The sequence below is a fragment of the Mandrillus leucophaeus genome, unplaced genomic scaffold (genome assembly GCF_000951045.1).
Source record: "Mandrillus leucophaeus isolate KB7577 unplaced genomic scaffold, Mleu.le_1.0 Scaffold571, whole genome shotgun sequence".
Classification (NCBI taxonomy): domain Eukaryota; kingdom Metazoa; phylum Chordata; class Mammalia; order Primates; family Cercopithecidae; genus Mandrillus; species Mandrillus leucophaeus.
Window position 1 is genome coordinate 655,945 of NW_012106153.1, and position 16,695 is coordinate 672,639.

The 16,695-nt window shown below is 55.2% G+C and overlaps 1 protein-coding gene across 1 annotated transcript in view; it reads right to left on the bottom strand.

The window, feature by feature from the left end:
• The window catches only part of ARHGEF10L (Rho guanine nucleotide exchange factor (GEF) 10-like), a 191,991-nt gene that overhangs the window by 92,163 nt on the left and 83,133 nt on the right, over window positions 1-16,695 (bottom strand). Inside the window, exons 6-10 of the mRNA XM_011998461.1 lie at window positions 16,166-16,257; window positions 14,815-14,898; window positions 10,402-10,571; window positions 5,259-5,375; window positions 2,249-2,357 (exon numbers count right to left, since the gene is read on the bottom strand). Of these exons, the coding sequence (XP_011853851.1) occupies window positions 2,249-2,357; window positions 5,259-5,375; window positions 10,402-10,571; window positions 14,815-14,898; window positions 16,166-16,257 (572 nt within the window). The remainder of the gene's footprint in view (window positions 1-2,248; window positions 2,358-5,258; window positions 5,376-10,401; window positions 10,572-14,814; window positions 14,899-16,165; window positions 16,258-16,695) is intronic.

Below are 16,695 nucleotides of genomic sequence, written 5' to 3' on the forward strand. Positions count from 1 at the left end.
CAGGCCCTCCTGCCGGGCCCACATCACGCCCCGGGCATCACTCCGCACCCACCCCAGCCGGCCTCGCAGCTTCCTCTTCCCCCACGAGCTGCTGGGTAACATTCTTGGCCTGTGATCCGAGCCCTGCCACGGCTATTAATATCGCCTCTGCGGGGAGGGTCACTTCAGGAAGGCGCTGGGCTCATGGGCGGGGTGGGGAGGCCTGAGGAGAGCCCTGGCCAGCCTGGGGTTGGGAGGCTGACCCAGGAAGAGCTCCCAGCCAGCTGGCCTGGCCACGCTGTCCTTTCCTAGGACCATCTCAATGAGTTTAGAATGGCCACTTGGCCTGCTCCCTCCCTCATCAAGGGTCAGTGCTCCCCAAAAAGCAGAGGGAACATGGACAATCACTGAGCACCCACCTGTACCAGGCCTGCACACACCTACCTGGTTTATCACCGCACCAAGTACACGGGTGGGGCTCAACCCATTTTACAGATGAAAACCCATTTACAGCCTGCTGCCCCAAGAGGGGAAAAAGTGCAAGGTGACACGGCCAGAAGGCCACAGAGCCAGGGTCTGAGCAAGCCAGCACGAGGCCGTCCTTGCACCAAACGCCTCCACTAAGGGACTGACTGCCCACCAAGAATAACGTCTGCTACATAGGACTCTCTCTGTCCTCGTACTACCTCGGACATCCTCACCACAGCCCTACAAGAGAGACAGCCACGCCACTGTACAGATGAGGAAACCGAGGCACAGGGAGGTGAAACTACAACATTTTCCAGGAGGACACAGGCTCTCAAAGTTCTGCCTGGCTTGAGGCCTGTGTTCCTTCCGCTGCACCAGGCCATGTGCTGAGGACGGGCAGCAGACAAAGCCTACGTCCTTCCAAGGAGAACTGGCACCCCCAGAATTCCATCAGCTGTGATCCCACTGTACTGGGATTCTTTGTCTCCTTGTCTGTCACCTCCAAAGATGTGAGGTCAGCAGCAGGGGCTGGTCTCACTTGGCCCTGTCCCACCAATGCCTGGGAACACATCAGGGGCCCTGACCTAGACATTCTCTGGAGGAATGGACCAGAGCCTGGTGGGGACCAGGAGCGAGGGTAGCCACCTGAAGGGGGCTTCAGGGGAACAGGGGCAGGACTCATGTTCACAGCTGTGTTCCAAGGCTTTAGGACAGTTCCTAGCACATAGTAAATGCTTAATAAAACTTGTCACATGAATAACCAATTGAAATCTAACCATGGGACACTTCTGTGTAAAACCTTCTACTGACCTTCCAGCGTCCTTAAAACCAAAGGCAAATGCCCAGCAAGGCTGACAGAGCCTGTACTGACCAGACCCTAACCTATCACGCCTGCCCTCACTCCCGCCACCTGAGGCCTCCTCTATCCCTTCCAGGCCTGTGTGTCCTCAGCCCTGTCACAACCCCTCTGTGCCTATTCCCTCATCTGCTGCATGGGATTGTGAGAGTTCTCTGCACCTTGTGTGATGAGGATAAGGATTAAGTGAGGAACTGCAGGCTCATAGGAGAGCACCTGGCACACAATAAATACTCAATTGGTGCTGACTAGGAGCACCTCTGGAACATCTCGTACTTTCCCACATCCGGGGCTCTGCACACCCACTTGCTCCTCTTCCCAGAGCACCCACTCTGCTCCACCTGGTGACCTGTGCCTCCTCCTTCCCTGATCTTCCATCCCCAAGTCCATCCTCATTTTCTCCATGCCCCCAGGGCACCCCAGTGGACCACTTGTCAACCTGTCCTGTCATTTCCCACGTCCGTGTCTGTCTCCCACGCTGTGCCACCAGCTGGCCCCGGAGGCACTGCTGATACATGCACCCTGGGTCCCTGCATGCAGCGCCGGCTGTGGCGCTTAGTAGGATTCAGTAAATGTCAGCTGGTTGGAGAGATGGGTGGATGGATAAAGGAAGGAGGGAACAGGAACAAAAAAGATGAGGACAGGTGAGCCAGACAGCATAGGGGGCAGGAGGCCAAGACGGCTGTGACAAAAGCAACAGGGACGCTGAAGGGAGAGGCCCAGCTCTCCCAGAAGAGACAGGCCATGCCTGCCAGAGGAAGGGGAGGCACACTGGGACCTACCAGGATATTTGGGACTCAGCCCTCAACCCCCACCGCCAGAGGAAGCCATACGCCAAGTGGTACCCACCCAGCATGACCACTGGGGTGTAAAGCAAAAATCCCACCCTCCCGACCCGCAGCCCAGAGCTGAGCACCAGACCCTCCCGCTCGGGCAGCGCCTCACCGAGGACATCCTTCCTGTGCAGGAAGGAGACTTTGCGCATGACGGCCATCCGCGTCTTCTCCAGCCCATCCTTGGTCCCGCTTTTGGCGGCCTTCATGAGCTGGGTCATCTGAGCAAAGGTAGAGAGGCTCATCAGGGAAAGGACGGCCTGGGATGCCTGCCACCGAGGGCCACCCGCCTCCCCGGGCCTCAGCCTGCAGAGGTCAGAACCACCCAGACCCTTCCCTCCCAGGTCAGTGAGCAGAGGCCAAGGACGCCAGTGGGGGTGAGAAGGTGCATTCATGCCCAGGGATCTCCCTCTTTATGGGCAAGACGGGGCCATAACTGATTTTTTTCCCTTCGGGACAGACTATGTGAACATAGTCACAACCAGGAGATGATGTGACCTGGCGAGGAGTGTGGCAAGGGGTGCTGGAGACCTGGAGCCCTGGGCCACCCCCCAGTGGCATGACTCTGGGCATGTCACTGAACGTCCCTGAGCCTCCATTTCCCCAGGCAAAACTGAGGAACAACAATACCTATCCTTGTCAGGGTCTGTGAGCACAAAACATTCCGGGTCTGGGAAAGCTCCCTGAGCAGCAAAATGCACTCCACGATGTTGAACATGACCTTAGGAGCAACTAAAGGAGGTGTGTGCACACCCCCATCCCATCAGCCAAACCCAGGTGAGGGACCCGTCCCTTGCCTCCCCCAAAACAGTCAGGTTTCTTACTGAGCCACTGTCTGGGAAAAGGAGAAAAGGCTGAAGTTGCCAGAAAGAAGAGGCAGCTTCCCCTGGCGGTGGGGAGGGGATCCATGGACATGAGCGTAGCAAGCTAAGCAGAAGGTGAGAAGTAAGGAGAGCGTGTGCCCAGGAGGGAGAAGTGGGCATCCGGGGCGATGGGGGAGCCCAGGCCTGAGACAGAGCTGCTGTCCCCTCAGCCAGTCCTTTGTCCTCCCAAGCCCCAGCCCCGGCCCCTGCATCTTCTCCAACACACAGCAGCACCAGCCGAGAGAAGGCTCTGCCATGACAGAAACACCTGTATCTGCCCTGTCCAAAATGGAAGCCACAGGCCACATGTGACCATGGAGCACTTGAAATGTGCTGGTGCGAGGAAGGACCCAAATTTCTAAATATATTTAATTTTAGTTAATTTCCATTTAAAGAGCCACATGGCTATCATAATGGACAGTGCAGTCCTAAGAAAACCTTCTCCTTCCTAAAACTCTCTACTGAAGGTGGGGAGCGTGTCTCTGGTCTCCGCTCTATCACCTCCAATAACCCCTTGGTCCCCACTTAAGTATCCAAGTACCTCTTGGGGGTCCGGGCAAGGAAGGGTTGCTGAAAAACCACCAGGTGCTGTGCACGGGGAAGCAGGGGTGATGGCTTTTAAGGAACGAGGCTGACTTTCTGGAAGGAACCAGCAGCAGGGAAAAAGAAGGAAGTTCCCTGCCTGCCCTGCATTTCTACAGGACAATCCTAGAGCAGTTGTGCTTGGCCTTTTCTGGGGTTGGGCAGGCGGAGTGGTCACAGAGCCTTTGAGAATCTAATGAAATGGATGGCATAGACGCTCATCTTCTTGTTGGGGGAGCGGGAGGAGGGGGTTACACCCTCAGAGACCCGAAACCTCTGTTCCAGAATCCAGTTTCTGTCCTGGCAGAAAGCCATCAATGGTGCTGTCGTGAGCCCCACAAAGTGGTCTTTCAGGGGATCATCTGAGGCCATTCTCCTGGCATTTTCCTGGGCAAAAAAGAACAGGCCAACACCCTAGAAAGTGTCCCTGAGTAAACCTGCCGAATCCACCCCTTCCCACAGTGTGTGGCCACACCAGGCAAAATGCCCGGTCTTAGACTCTGCCCTTCACTAGCTCCGGGCCCCTCTCTCAGCCTTGGCTTCCTGAGAGGTTAGAGCCACCCCCACCCTGGGTTACAGCCCCCTCGGGGGTATCTGTGAAAGGTCTCGTAAACTGTAAAGGGTCTGCTCTCCTCCTCCTGGAAGGCTTCACATTCCAATAAAGTGGGCAGCACTGCAGGATGGAGGACGTTTGGGCTCCGGCACGCCGCAGACCCGAGTTGGAATCCCAGCTCTGGTCTAGCTGACCACTGGTGTGGCCACTAGTCGGTTACTTGACACTAAAAGATGCAGAAAGGTAGCTACTGCCCAGAGTGCCACAAGGACAGGGCGGTCAGGTGCGTAGATAACAACAGCCACTGTCCACTGAGCTCCTAGACCCAGCACCCACCGCACACCCAACAGGCCTGACCATCCACCCTCACAGCCACCCTGGGGGCCGGTACTGTGAATGCCCCCATTTCAAAGGCAAGGAAACCAAGGCTCAGAGAGGCCAAAGGGCCTGCTCAGGATCACACCAGGAGGAAGTGGTGAGATTGGGATTCAAACCAGGCCCACAGACCTCGACAGTCCATGCCTTCAGCCAAGACACACAGCTGGTGCTCAGTTAAGGGAAGCTACTGTTGTCGACATCATCATTATCCAAAAGTTTAAGAAAGTACTGTGATTCCTCCTACACACTTCCTTATCCTGGATTCCTCTGAACAGTGTGGAGAGATAGGAACATCCAATGTCACCAACATTCACGTTTTTCAACGTGTAACCCCAACTGTGCAGATTATGAAACATGCAGATTCCTGAGCCTCATCCCAGACCTACAGAAATGGCACCCTTGGGGCTGGAACTCAGGAACCTGCATTTTTAACACAGCACCCCAGGTGATTCCAAGGGTCCCAAAGTTTGAAAACCCTCCTGGGAATTCTCGTGAACTATCAGGGTTTCACTTGCGGGTGGGGAGAAAGATAGGGGCGAGAACATGGAAGGGAACACGTGGCTTAAGGCATCTGCCAGTTCCAGCACAGACGAGAGGGTGGCCAGGGTCCAGGTCTCAGGACAGCCCTGGGACTCAGAGTGGGCCTGGGAGGCTTCATGGTACCAGGGCAGCAGGAAAGGCCCCTGGAGGTAGCTGCAGCTGGAAACAGCTCCCATCCAGGACTTGAGAAGACAGACAGACAATACCTTACAATCGTACTTGTGCTTCAGCTCCTGCATGTCTCTCCCCCCAACTCTCAAAGCCAAGATGTCTCTCTTAGTCCTGGCGTATCTCTCCTTTAGCCTAGTCAGGTCTGGAGAAAGCTGGAGCCCCAAGCGGCCAGGCAGAAGGAGAGCAGGTGAGAGGAGCAGGCGGGACAGGGAGGAGACAAAACACAGACAACAGGGGAGAAAGGAGACTCAGGTAAAGTGCGGATGGACAGCTCGGGCAGGCGGGATGCGGCACCCCAGGTCCCAGGCAGCAGTCCAGCCAGATCCTGCTTGGAATCTGCTCCAGCTGTGTCCAACCCCACCACGCCAGGCAGCTGGGGGCCGGGTCTCTGCAGCAGGGAATCTGGGCTGTTGGGGTGGAGAGGTGGGAGGGGACCAAACCCAGGCCTCCTATCTTAGGGAAATGGGAAAATGTTCTGAGGGCAAGGACTGTGTCTTCTCCCCAGCCCTGTGGCCCAGCACAGGGCTTGTAACATAGGAGCTTCTTGGTAAGTTTGTGACATGGACAGATGGCAGGTGGATGGATGGATGGAATGAGGTCGGGGGATAAATGGATAAGTGGGCAAATCCACAGAAAGATGAATGGATGGGTAGAGGTAGGGTTTGGCAGATGGATGGGCAACAGACAGGCAGGTGGATGGGTAGATGAACAGGCTCATAGAGGGATGGATGGATGGATAAATAAATGGATGAATGAATGGATGGACAGATAAACAGATGGATGAGCAAATGGATAAATTTGGTTAGGTGACTATATAGCTGGGCAAATGGACAGATGGATGGATGAAGAGAGAGTCAGATGAAGGAATAAGAGGATGGATGGATAGATGGATAGGAGAATGGATTCAGGCAGTGCTGTGCTGGCAAATATTTAACAACCAGTTCTCCAGGAAAAGGGCCCTGCTTTGAAGCATTTCCATGGTGTGAATACTTCCACCAATTTCAAGCTATCAAATTGACATCACTGAATGGGAATTTGTAAAGAGATGCTCATAACTGGTTCCTGAGTTCTTGTGAGCTGACACTAGCTGCCTCTGGCACACTGCTGGAGGATGAATGGAGGGAGGATGAGGGAAAGGTAAAGGGAGGGAGGGGGATGGGCAACTGGATGGAAGAATGGATGCTCAGCTTACAGACTATCTGGAGGATGGATGGATGGACAAACAGACGGGAGAACAGGTGGATGGACAGAAGAACAGATAGATATTCAAGTGCATGAACCATATGAGCAACAGTGATATTTGGTAAAGTGCACAAAAGACCAAGACAGGTGCTATTTCTAGAGAAGCAGATACAAGGATCAAGAGGCAGGTAGGCCTACTTCAAATCATGGCTCCCTGCTTACTAGTTGGAAAAGTCTCTACCTCTCTGAGTTGCAACTTCCTCACTGGTAAAGTGGCCATAATAATAGCCTCTGCATAGGGTTGTTGAGAAAATGAAATGTACATGCAAAGCTGAAAGCCGAGAGCTTATTAAGTATTCAAAAAATGGAGGCCATTATTATCTTTCAAATTGCAAGTGCTCAATATTTGTTGGGTGGGTGAATGGATGAGTGGATGGATGGATGGATGGATGGATGGATGGATGGACATACAGACAGATGAGGCAAATGTGATGTTGCATTCTACATCATTTAAATCTCTCTGAGCTTCACACAGGTTTTCTGATCAACAAAATGAGAATCTTAGCAACAATAATACTGACCACTTAGGGTACCACTTAGGGTAAATGGCACTGCTTTGTAAAGTGCACCATTCTAGGCAAATGTTCACTATTGTCATGCAAAGAAGTATGCAAGACAGGGGTCTCTCTGAGACCTACCCAGACTCCCAAAAAACTGGGGAGTTTGGGGTTTGACCTGAGTCATGTTCATCTATAAAATAGTTTCACACAATAAAATCAGAAAGTCCCTGGGTCTTCTGGTGCTCCCTCCCTTCTTTCAGGGTCAGAAGAACAAGGAAATGTCAGGATCAGAGGCCACTTGCTGAGTTGGCCAGATCAGAGCAGGGGGTGGAGCAGGCTAGGCCAGGGTTGGCATTTCTGTAATGAATCCACGAGTTCTGCCCAGTCCCCATCCAGCTGGATCAGAGACCTTGATTTCAAAGAGGTCACTGCTGGAGAGTGGAACAGTTCAATGCAATCCATCCCACAACTGGAAAAAAAAAAAAAAAAAAAACCCACAGACCCCAGATTGGCACCAGCAGGACCACTTGTTCACATAACAGGATGAGGTAGTTGCTTCCACTTGGGTCCGTGCCCTTCTACAGATCCCATGGTCACTTTTTTTGGCAAAAGTCCACCTGCCTAGGGATGGCCTCTACGGATATCTGAAGAAGGGGTTCCATTAGTTCTCTTGTAGCTGGGCAGGGTGCCTGGCAGTGGTCAGACTCCAAGAACAGGACAAAACACATCCCCAGATCCCTGCTGTCCTATGCCCGCAGCACATATAACACATAGCCAAGCAGCAGTGGCTCTAAAACATGCAGCTGCTGCAATGCCAGCGGGTGAGCAAGTGCGCCCCAAGCGGCTCAGGAGGGTGAAGCACCACAGGCAGGCTCAGTAGAGTCCCTGGCAGAAGTGGGTACCTGAGGAAAAGCCCTCCACAACCTCCTGTCTCCCTAGGAGCCTGCTGATCAGGGAGCAGGTGGGCCTTGGCCATGGCCAGAGAAAAACTCCAAATGGTTAGAAATCCTAACAACTGTGCCATATAGTTTGTCTGCTGAGGAAGGGTCCAAAGCCTCCAGCTTGAGAGTGTGAGGGACACAAGCTCACAGGCAGCCCCCAGAGGCCCCATTCCCAGGGCCAGGCCATGGTGAGCACGGCCCAGCATTTCTTGGAGTGCTCTGTGAGCCCCTTGTACTCCCTGGGGGCAGAGAGCTGCTTAAAAGGCAGATTATCGGGCCCCACCCAACCTCTGAATCAGAGTACCTGGTGAGGCCCTGGCATCTGTGATTCAACCAGTTACCCATGTGATTCTGATGCCTGTGGAAGAATGAGGACCACCACTGGAAAGCCTGAATTCAGCATCGTCATCCCTCCTTCCCTCTGAGAGAAACGCATGGTATCCTCCCAGTCCCAGCAAGAGGGCCAGGGCTACCATGGGAAAGAAGGAACGCCAGAGGCTGAGGCTAAAAGGCTAGGCCAGGACTCGAGAGTCCCAAACTGGTCACTGCCCAGAGCAGGGCTGGGACACTCCAGTCCTGCCATAGGGAGAGGCTACTGGGGGGAGTGGGGGCTTCATAACCAAAGCCTCCTTCCCTAAAGCAGTGCATGCTGCCCCTTCTGAACTGCAGGAAGCAGCAACAAGCTATTCCTGGGCTTCTGCCTAGGCTGCTCCTGCAGGCTGGATCACCTGTCCCATCTCCTCTGGCTCCTAAGCCCAGCTCCAACTCACCACTCTCAGAGGCCTCCTCTGATTGGTCACATCAGTCCCTACCCCTATCAGGCACACAGCCAGGCTGGACACAGGCTCAAGTTTATATAAAGGCATTTTTGTCTTCATTTTGTTTTGAAGGGCATGATAGTTTATTTTTGAAAATTGTACCACACTGATCATGATGACCAGCATTTTGTCTTCATTTTTGACAAATGGTTTCCCATTCAGTGTCTCCTGTGGACCGTAAAGGTTCACTGAGTACAGATCAGGTCTTCCTGTTCCAATGTATCTCATCCCACAACTGAGGAAATGGACTAGGCAGACAGTAGGTGTTGTAAATGCTTCGCTTTTTGGCTAGCAAGACATTAAGGCTGTTTCCCACAGCCCAGCCTTGGAGGCCCATCCCTGGAGAGTCCCAGGCTTGCTCAGGACTCAGGGAGCCCATCTTGGTCTGAAGAACGGCTGCCTGAGGACTCAGGTGTTGGTGTTCCTCCGGCCAGCATGCCTCTCCCAGAGTGGATCCCCAAACCCAGAAAAGGTGGGAAGCACCGGGAAAGTCCCCTCTCTTGTCCCTACCCTGCCCATGCAGGAATGGCCCCAGGTGGAGCTCTCCTGCCCTGCTACATCTTTTAAAAGGAGCTTGAGGCTGGGCACGGTGGCTCACACCTGTAATCCCAGCACTTTGGGAGGCCGAGGCAGGTGGATCACTTGAGGCCAGGAGTTTGAGACCAGCCTGGGCAACCTGGCGAAACTCCATCTCTACAAAAATATAAAAATTAGCCAGGCATGATGGTGCATGCCTACAATCCCAGCTACCCAGGAGGCTGAGGCAGCAAATTGCTTGAACCTGGGAAGCAGTAGTTGCAGTGAGCCGAGATAATGCCACTGTACTCCATCCTGGGTGAAAGAGTGAGACTCTGTCTCAAAAGAATAAAATAATAAAAATAAAAATAAAAGGAGCAGAGGGGCCCCACCCCCTCTGCTTAGTCAGGGCCTATAAGAAGCTGTCCCCATGAAACTGCAAATCTCAGCACGGACAGACACTGCCTCTTGGTGGCTTCTGCAGAACACAGGGAAGGAGCATGGGTGCCACGGGAAAGGAGGAACCAGATGACCTGTCCTCCTCGCAGCCTCAGGGGCTCCCCTCCAGGAAATAAGCAGAATGGCCCCTGCTCCAGGCAGAAACACCAGGAAAGCCGAATGCATGGATGGCACTGTATGAGGCCCCGGAGAGAAGCCTTCCATGTCGCTCTGGCTGAGCCACAGCAGCCCCCACTGTCCACTCCCCAGAGCAGAGAGGACTGTGCGGGCTGAGGCCTGGACTGTCCCCAAGCATCAGTCCCAGAGGGCGGGGAGAGCAAGTGGATCTGATCCCGGCTCCACCTCTAAGCAAGTTGCTGGGCTACCTGGAGTGCGGCGTTGAGAGGACTCTGAAGCCCAGTCTGAGCCCGTGAGCATGAGGATCAATCGACCAGGTCTGCTATAGCAAGGGGATGGGGGGAGCATCTGTGCCAGGTACCAGCCATGCCCATCCTGGGCTTACGGCTGCCAACAGCAATGTCTGTGGGCCACCTCCTGTTTCAGGATGACCTGGGCTTCTGGCTCCCCTCTCACCACACATTCCTGGGAATCCCTGGGACCCAGACGTGAGTCCTGGGCCTGGCCCTCACCACCCTGCTCCCTCCCTCCCTGAAGGGGTCTCCATGCCCTGAGTGAAGTGAGAGACACCCCCGGTCCCCTCACCTTGGGCTGGAAGGACACTCGGTGCTTGGTGGGCTCGACCTCCGGCTTGGCCTCCTCCCCTGAGTCCTCGCTGTAGCTCTCGAACTCACTGGAGCTCCAGCCTAGGTCCTCCGCCTGCCGAGGGGCCCCAGCCCTGTGCGCATCCTCGTAGAGCAGGTTCCTCTCTGCCCCTGCTGGCCAAGCGGCAGCCGGTGAGCCCAGGCCCTGAGGCCAAGCTTACCAGACTTCCAGCCTCAGACCCAATTTCTGAACACAGGTGGGGTGAGGCGGGTCAGGGAGAACGTGGGGGCCCTGGGGCTCCAGCTGTACTTCCTCAACCATGAAACGAAGATGATAATACATCTTCCCCCTCGTAGGGCAAGGAGGGCCTGAGAAAATGGGGAAAACACAAGAAACACGTCAGCTGCGCATGGGCCCACTCACTTCCTTTTGCTCCCAGCACTGCTTTTGTATGGTCCCAGCTCTCATTCTGGGCCTCCCTGGCAATGTTTTTTTTTTTTCTAGAGACAGGGTCTCATTGTCTCACTCAGGCTGGAGTGCAGTGGTGCAATCACAGCTCACTGTGGCCTCAAACTCCTGGACTCAAGTGATCCTCCCATCTCAGCCTCCCGGGTAGCTGGGACTACAGGCATGAACCATCATACCCAGCTATTTTTAAATTTTTTTTGTGGAGATGGAGTCTTGTTATGTTGCCCAGACTGGTCTTGAGCTCCTGGGCTCAAGTGATCCTCCTGCCACCGCCTCCCAAAGTGCCAGGGTTACAGGTGTGAGCCACCGCACCCAGCCGAGCCATCACATGTGACCTGTTTCTTACTGGAAAAGAGAAGACCCAGAGCCAAGTCCTGGCTCAGGCCCTCAGCATCCTCACGAATGAAACAGAGATTGTTGGGGCCTCAGAGTCCCTCACCCCAAATCTGAGTTCACGTGCAGCCTGAGATCTTCCAGTAGGGGGCGCAGCTGGCCCAGAGTCCAGGAGCTCCTTTCCTTCCTAAGCCCGCGGGAAATGCCCTGGACTGAAGACTTGGGGACAAAAAGCTGAGTCGCATCGTCTGGAGGGACAGGTCCCACAAGGGCCAGGGCACTCGTGGGGCCCATTCAACTGGGCTATGAGATGCCGCTTGAAGCCTGAGGTGGGAAAGCCACTGTCCCAAGGCCAGAACACGTGGCCTCAGCCCCAGCTCCGTCACTGGGGGATCTTGGGCAAGGCCCTTTGCCCCTCTGGGTTTCATTTCGTCATCTGTTACCTGGAGAACCGCAGACCTCACGGAAGTGGGGTCGGATACCAAAATGTACATGAAGATGAAAATGCTTTTGTCATCACAGAAGAAATACAGCATTGGGAAAGGTTTTTTTTTAAAAAAAGGAATCTGACCGGTCGTGGTGGCTCATACCTGTAATCCCACCACTTTGGGAGACTGAGACAGGTAGATCGCCTGAGGTCAGCAGTTTGAGACCAGCCTGATCAACACAGTGAAACCCCGTCTCTACTAAAAATACAAAAAATAGCCAGGTGTGGTGGTATGCACCTGTAGTCCCAGCTACTTAGGAGGCTGAGGCAAGAGAATCACTTGAACCCGGGAGGCGGAGGCTACAGTGAGCCAAGATCGTGCCACTGAACTCCACCCTGGGTGACAGAGACAACATCTCAAAAAAAAAAAAGAAGAAGAAGAAAAGAAATCTGCTCAGAAACGACTATGCCAAAAAACTGTGAGCTTTGGTCATCGGATACCTCTCTGCAAAATGGGGCTAATAATAAGCGGACAGATCGAGCAAATAAAACAGCCAAGGGGCTCTTGGCAAAGTGCCTGGCACATAGCATGCACTCGGCTGAGAGCAGCAGGCCGTCACTCATGGTGGTTCTGGGGGAGCTTGGGTGTCAGTCCATAGACCCAGGGCCCCTGAGCTTCACCCCACAGGAAAGCTGGGGTGTGAGGGGCTGGGGGCAAGAGTGCCAGCCAAAGAACAAAACAGATGTGCCAAAGCTTAGTGGGAGATGGATCCCAGAACCAGGAGGGAACATGAGGTTATTTTTAAGCAAAAGATAGTGGTAACTGATGTCTTTAGAGAGTGGAGCAGCTGTGACCTTCAGAAAGCCAAGCTGATTGTCCCATTACTGCAGTGGAGGCCCCTCGACTAGTGACCAAAGAGGCGGAGTTCTCGGGGTAGCCCTGAGGAGGAACCCCGGCAGCACGTGGCAGGTCCACGCCTCCACAGGGCTGAGCTGTGCACCCGACCACCTCCATCCTCAGTGTGCCACGGCGGCTCCCAGCGGCCCTGTGCAGACAGCAGGGTGTGAAAGATCACTCCTGTTAGACAGATGGGAGAGACGTGGCTGGCCACAGTAAGACAGTGAGTGGGGCTGGGGCTCCACACCACCTTCCATTGAAGTCTCCACCATCTACACATATAGAAATATCCTTTCCAGTGGAGACAGAGTCACAGAACTCTTGTGCCTGTGCACCGCCCGAGGACCAACTCCTTAGCTTTCAGGGACCACATAAGGGTCCCCTCATGCTTCCTGCTCAGTGTCCTCATCAATTACCTCATGGAATCCACACTACCACCCTAGGACTGGCTATTATTGCCCCAGTTTTACAGATGGGTCAACTGAGGCCCAGAGAGATTGGCCAGGACACTGTGTGACCCTCCCCAAAGGCCTGTGAGCTGGAGATTTTCCTGCTTTATATGAAGAAGCCAAGGCACAAAGGCACAAAGCCCTGTGCCCAAATCAATGGCAGAGCCGGGATTCAAACACAGGGCTGCGTGTGCCCACTGTTGCATACAGCCTGTCCCTTGGGTAACGACCTCCTCTCGGAGCTCCTGCTGAGCCCACATCAGCCCCAGGCAGGCCAGTGCTGGGACCCTCGGCAGGCATAACACTAACAACAGCCACAACGGCCCTGTGTGAAGAGCGTCTCCAAGAGCCAGCCCTGCACTGAGCTCTTTGCAGCCTTGTCACACTTGATCCTCCCACAGCCCAGCACGCGGGGATCCTGGGGTGGGTATTGTGGTCCTCATCTGCAGGCTCAGAGCTAGGGCGCAAACACAGGCTGTGTGACACCCAGGCCATGAACATGCCACATCCTCCCAGTCCTCACGGTCCTTCCCTGAGGACCGTGAAGACTGGGGCCAGGGACTTAGTGGCTTGATTGAATTCAGGTGGGAAGTAGGCCAAATGGGTTAAACAACAACGGAGGCCCCTCAGCCGCTCAGACCTCCCAGCTCTGGGACTTTCCTAAGACTCCTTTGCCTCCCAATACAGTGGGAATCCTACAAACAGGAAAATGTGCTCCAAGCACATCCCAGGCTTGCTAAAGGGATAAGCATATCCTTGGCCCATCTGTGCCCGTTTCTGAGACAGGAGTCAGGAGTGCGGCTCTGGGGCCCTCGGGCCTTGCCATGTTGTCTGTGTGTCTCTCCCATTGCGCTTTGTGCTGCTCAAGGATGGTTAGAACCTCTCCATCAGACTCGGAGCTCCTCAAAAGCGGGCAGGGGCTGTGCTTCCCCGTTGGATGGAGAGCCCCTGAAAACAGGAGGAATCGCATAGTAGGAAAAGAAGTCGTCTGTTCGAATCCTGGCTGTGTGCTCTGGGGCTGGTGGTTTAACCTCTTTATCACAGGAGCCATAGATAAGCCTGGCCCTGCTGACCTCATGGGGTCGTGGGATCAGTGGGATCAAATGTGCCTCATCTGTCATAAAATGTCACTCAAATCCTCCTGAGGTAGGGGACAGAGCATTGCACTTAGGGTCAGAATAACCCACATTCAAATCCTAGCCCTGCCTCTGCCGTTCCCTTGTCTGTAAAATAAGAACGTAACATCCCAAATCAAAGTCTTGAAGCCGTTACATGATTGAAAATATGCTTGGCCTAACGTGTTCAAGCAAAGATGGCTCTTCCTGTTAATTGTCATTGAACAGTCCTCTCTCCCATCAGGTGAGTTCCAGCAAGACTCGCCTTCGTCCCGCCCCGTCTCCCTCTGTGGCCACAACCGCCTGCCTGCCCGCCCACCTCAGCCCTCAACCCAGAGCAGGGCGCAGGGCTTTGCAAAGCTTTATCTGCTTCACTCTTTGAGTACAACAGGCTGTCTTCTTCCCCAACAGCCCTGGAAAGCCGGGAGTATGGCCCCATTTTCCTGAGGGAGGAATCAAGGCTTGAAAAGGTGATGACCTGCCCAGGGACCCACAGTCGGAGCATGGCCCTGCCCATGATGCCCATGCCCTGCCCAGCCCCGCTGGCCACGCCCTCAGCCATCTCCAGATTATCCCTGATGACTACAGTTGTTTCTAAAGACAAGAAGGAGGGGCACAGGGCCAGGTGGGGATAGAAGGAAACAGAAGGAGACGACCCTCCCCGGTCCCCGCCTCCCTCCCCTGTCCCCAAGAGAAACGGGAAAAGCACTGCAGACACCATACCGGGCTGATGCGCATCTGGGCTCTCGCAGGGGACGTCGTCATAAATCACATCCTCTTCCAGGGCGGGGAAAGTGAACCGGTCAACTGGGAGGGAAGCGGGGAGAGAGAGCACCAACACGGGCTGTGGCAGCCTGGCCAGAGGTGCTGCAGATGACATCAGGACTGCACCAGCTGGTGGCACGCAGCACCCTCCTTTCTGCTCAGCCCAGTCCAGCCCTCAGCCTTGCCAGCTGCTCTCAGGGGACGCTGGCTCCCCCGTTTCTCCCCACCCCCCACCTCCTCCAAGGCGCCCACCTGGCTCCCTGCTGCCCGCAGGCCTGTCCATCTGGCTAATGGATAGCTGCTCCCAGCCCCTGCAGGGAGCACGATGCAGTCCAGCACCTGTGCCCTCGCCCTAGCATCCTCAGTCACCCAGGACCCTGGGGCTAGCCCCTCATCACTGAGCAGTGCTAGGATTTGGAAAACCAGCCCCCACCCATGATGGGAGCCAGTCCTCGACCCACAGGCCTTCCAGGAAGAAGTCACAAGACCCACTGGTCTGTAATGCTTCCCTAGGTCCTGGGGCCCCTAGAGCCCTGTCAGCCCCCTCTTCCTCCCACACCAGCTCCCAGGCCTGCCCACCTCTCTCTAGGCCCCTAGTTCCCACCCTCAGACTTCCTGTCCTACAAGACCATGATAGCCTCCCAGCAGGCTCCACCCCTCCCCACCTGGTCTCCTACACTGCCCCCACCCCAGTGCAAGGGGACTGAAAGGCAAAGGCAGCCACATCACTGGCCTTCCTTCTGTGGCTTCCTATTTCCTTGAGAACCTTAAGCACGGCCTCTGAGGCCCTGAGGAGCTGCAGGGCCCACAGCCACACCTCACCCCGTAATGTTCCCCCACACCCCACAGATGAGGCCCTTGCTGCTTCCCAGGAGCCAGGGGTCCTCCTGCCCTCAGGCCCTTGCACAAGCTGGCCCCTCTGTCTGGGACCCTCTTTCCCCCACCCCTGCTGCCTCCTTCTCTATCTGCAGGGCTCATCTGGGCAGGCACCTTCCCATGGCAAAGTGTCTGGTTCTGTTAACAGAGGGACCTCATCCTGGTCCCCAGGGCATGAACACCACTGAGCCGCCCTGGCTTGTTGTGGGAGCTTTGTAAGTATTTGAGGAGCAGATGAAAAACTGGGTGTGTCAGCTGACCCTGGACTTCGGCTCTTGTGAGCAGTGGTTGGTCCTCCGGGGCCACAGCAGCCCCCAGTGAGGATGAACCCTGGGCTCACAGGAGCCCACATCAGCTCTCTTGGGTTAGGGAAGACTAGGATATCCCGGAGCCAGCTACCCGGGGTGGGTGGCGGGCCGGAGGGGAGACTTACTGCGACGGGAACTCTTCCGCTTCCAGCTGGAGTGCCGGGCCCCGGAGAAGGCTGCATCCGCTGCATCCCCATTGCTCACCCAGGCCGGCACCCTGCGGGCAACAGACGGCACTGCAGAGGTGTCCAGAGGTGGCCCCCGGAAGCCTCTGGCAGCCCCTCACCTGGTCAGCAGGACATGATGGGCAAAAGTGGGCTGAGGGCCAGGCTACTGGGGAGACCCGAGGCGGAGGTGGCCTCAGACAAGCCCCCAGGGTCCTCATCTTTAGAAGGCACACACAAGGCTGGGCTGGCACTTCACGAGAGCATAAAGATCAACTGTGTTCACAGCGATAACCACTTAGCACTCTCCGCAAGGGGGCTGTCTCGTCTCTCGCCAGTGCAGACTCAAAGGGAACCTCCACCTCTCCACTCTCCCACATACAACAGAAGGGGCAGGCTGGGGGATCCCTGCCTCTTGCAAGAAACAAGGACTTGGCCGGGCACACTGGCTCACGCCTGTAATTACAGCACTTTGGGAGGCCCAGGCGGGT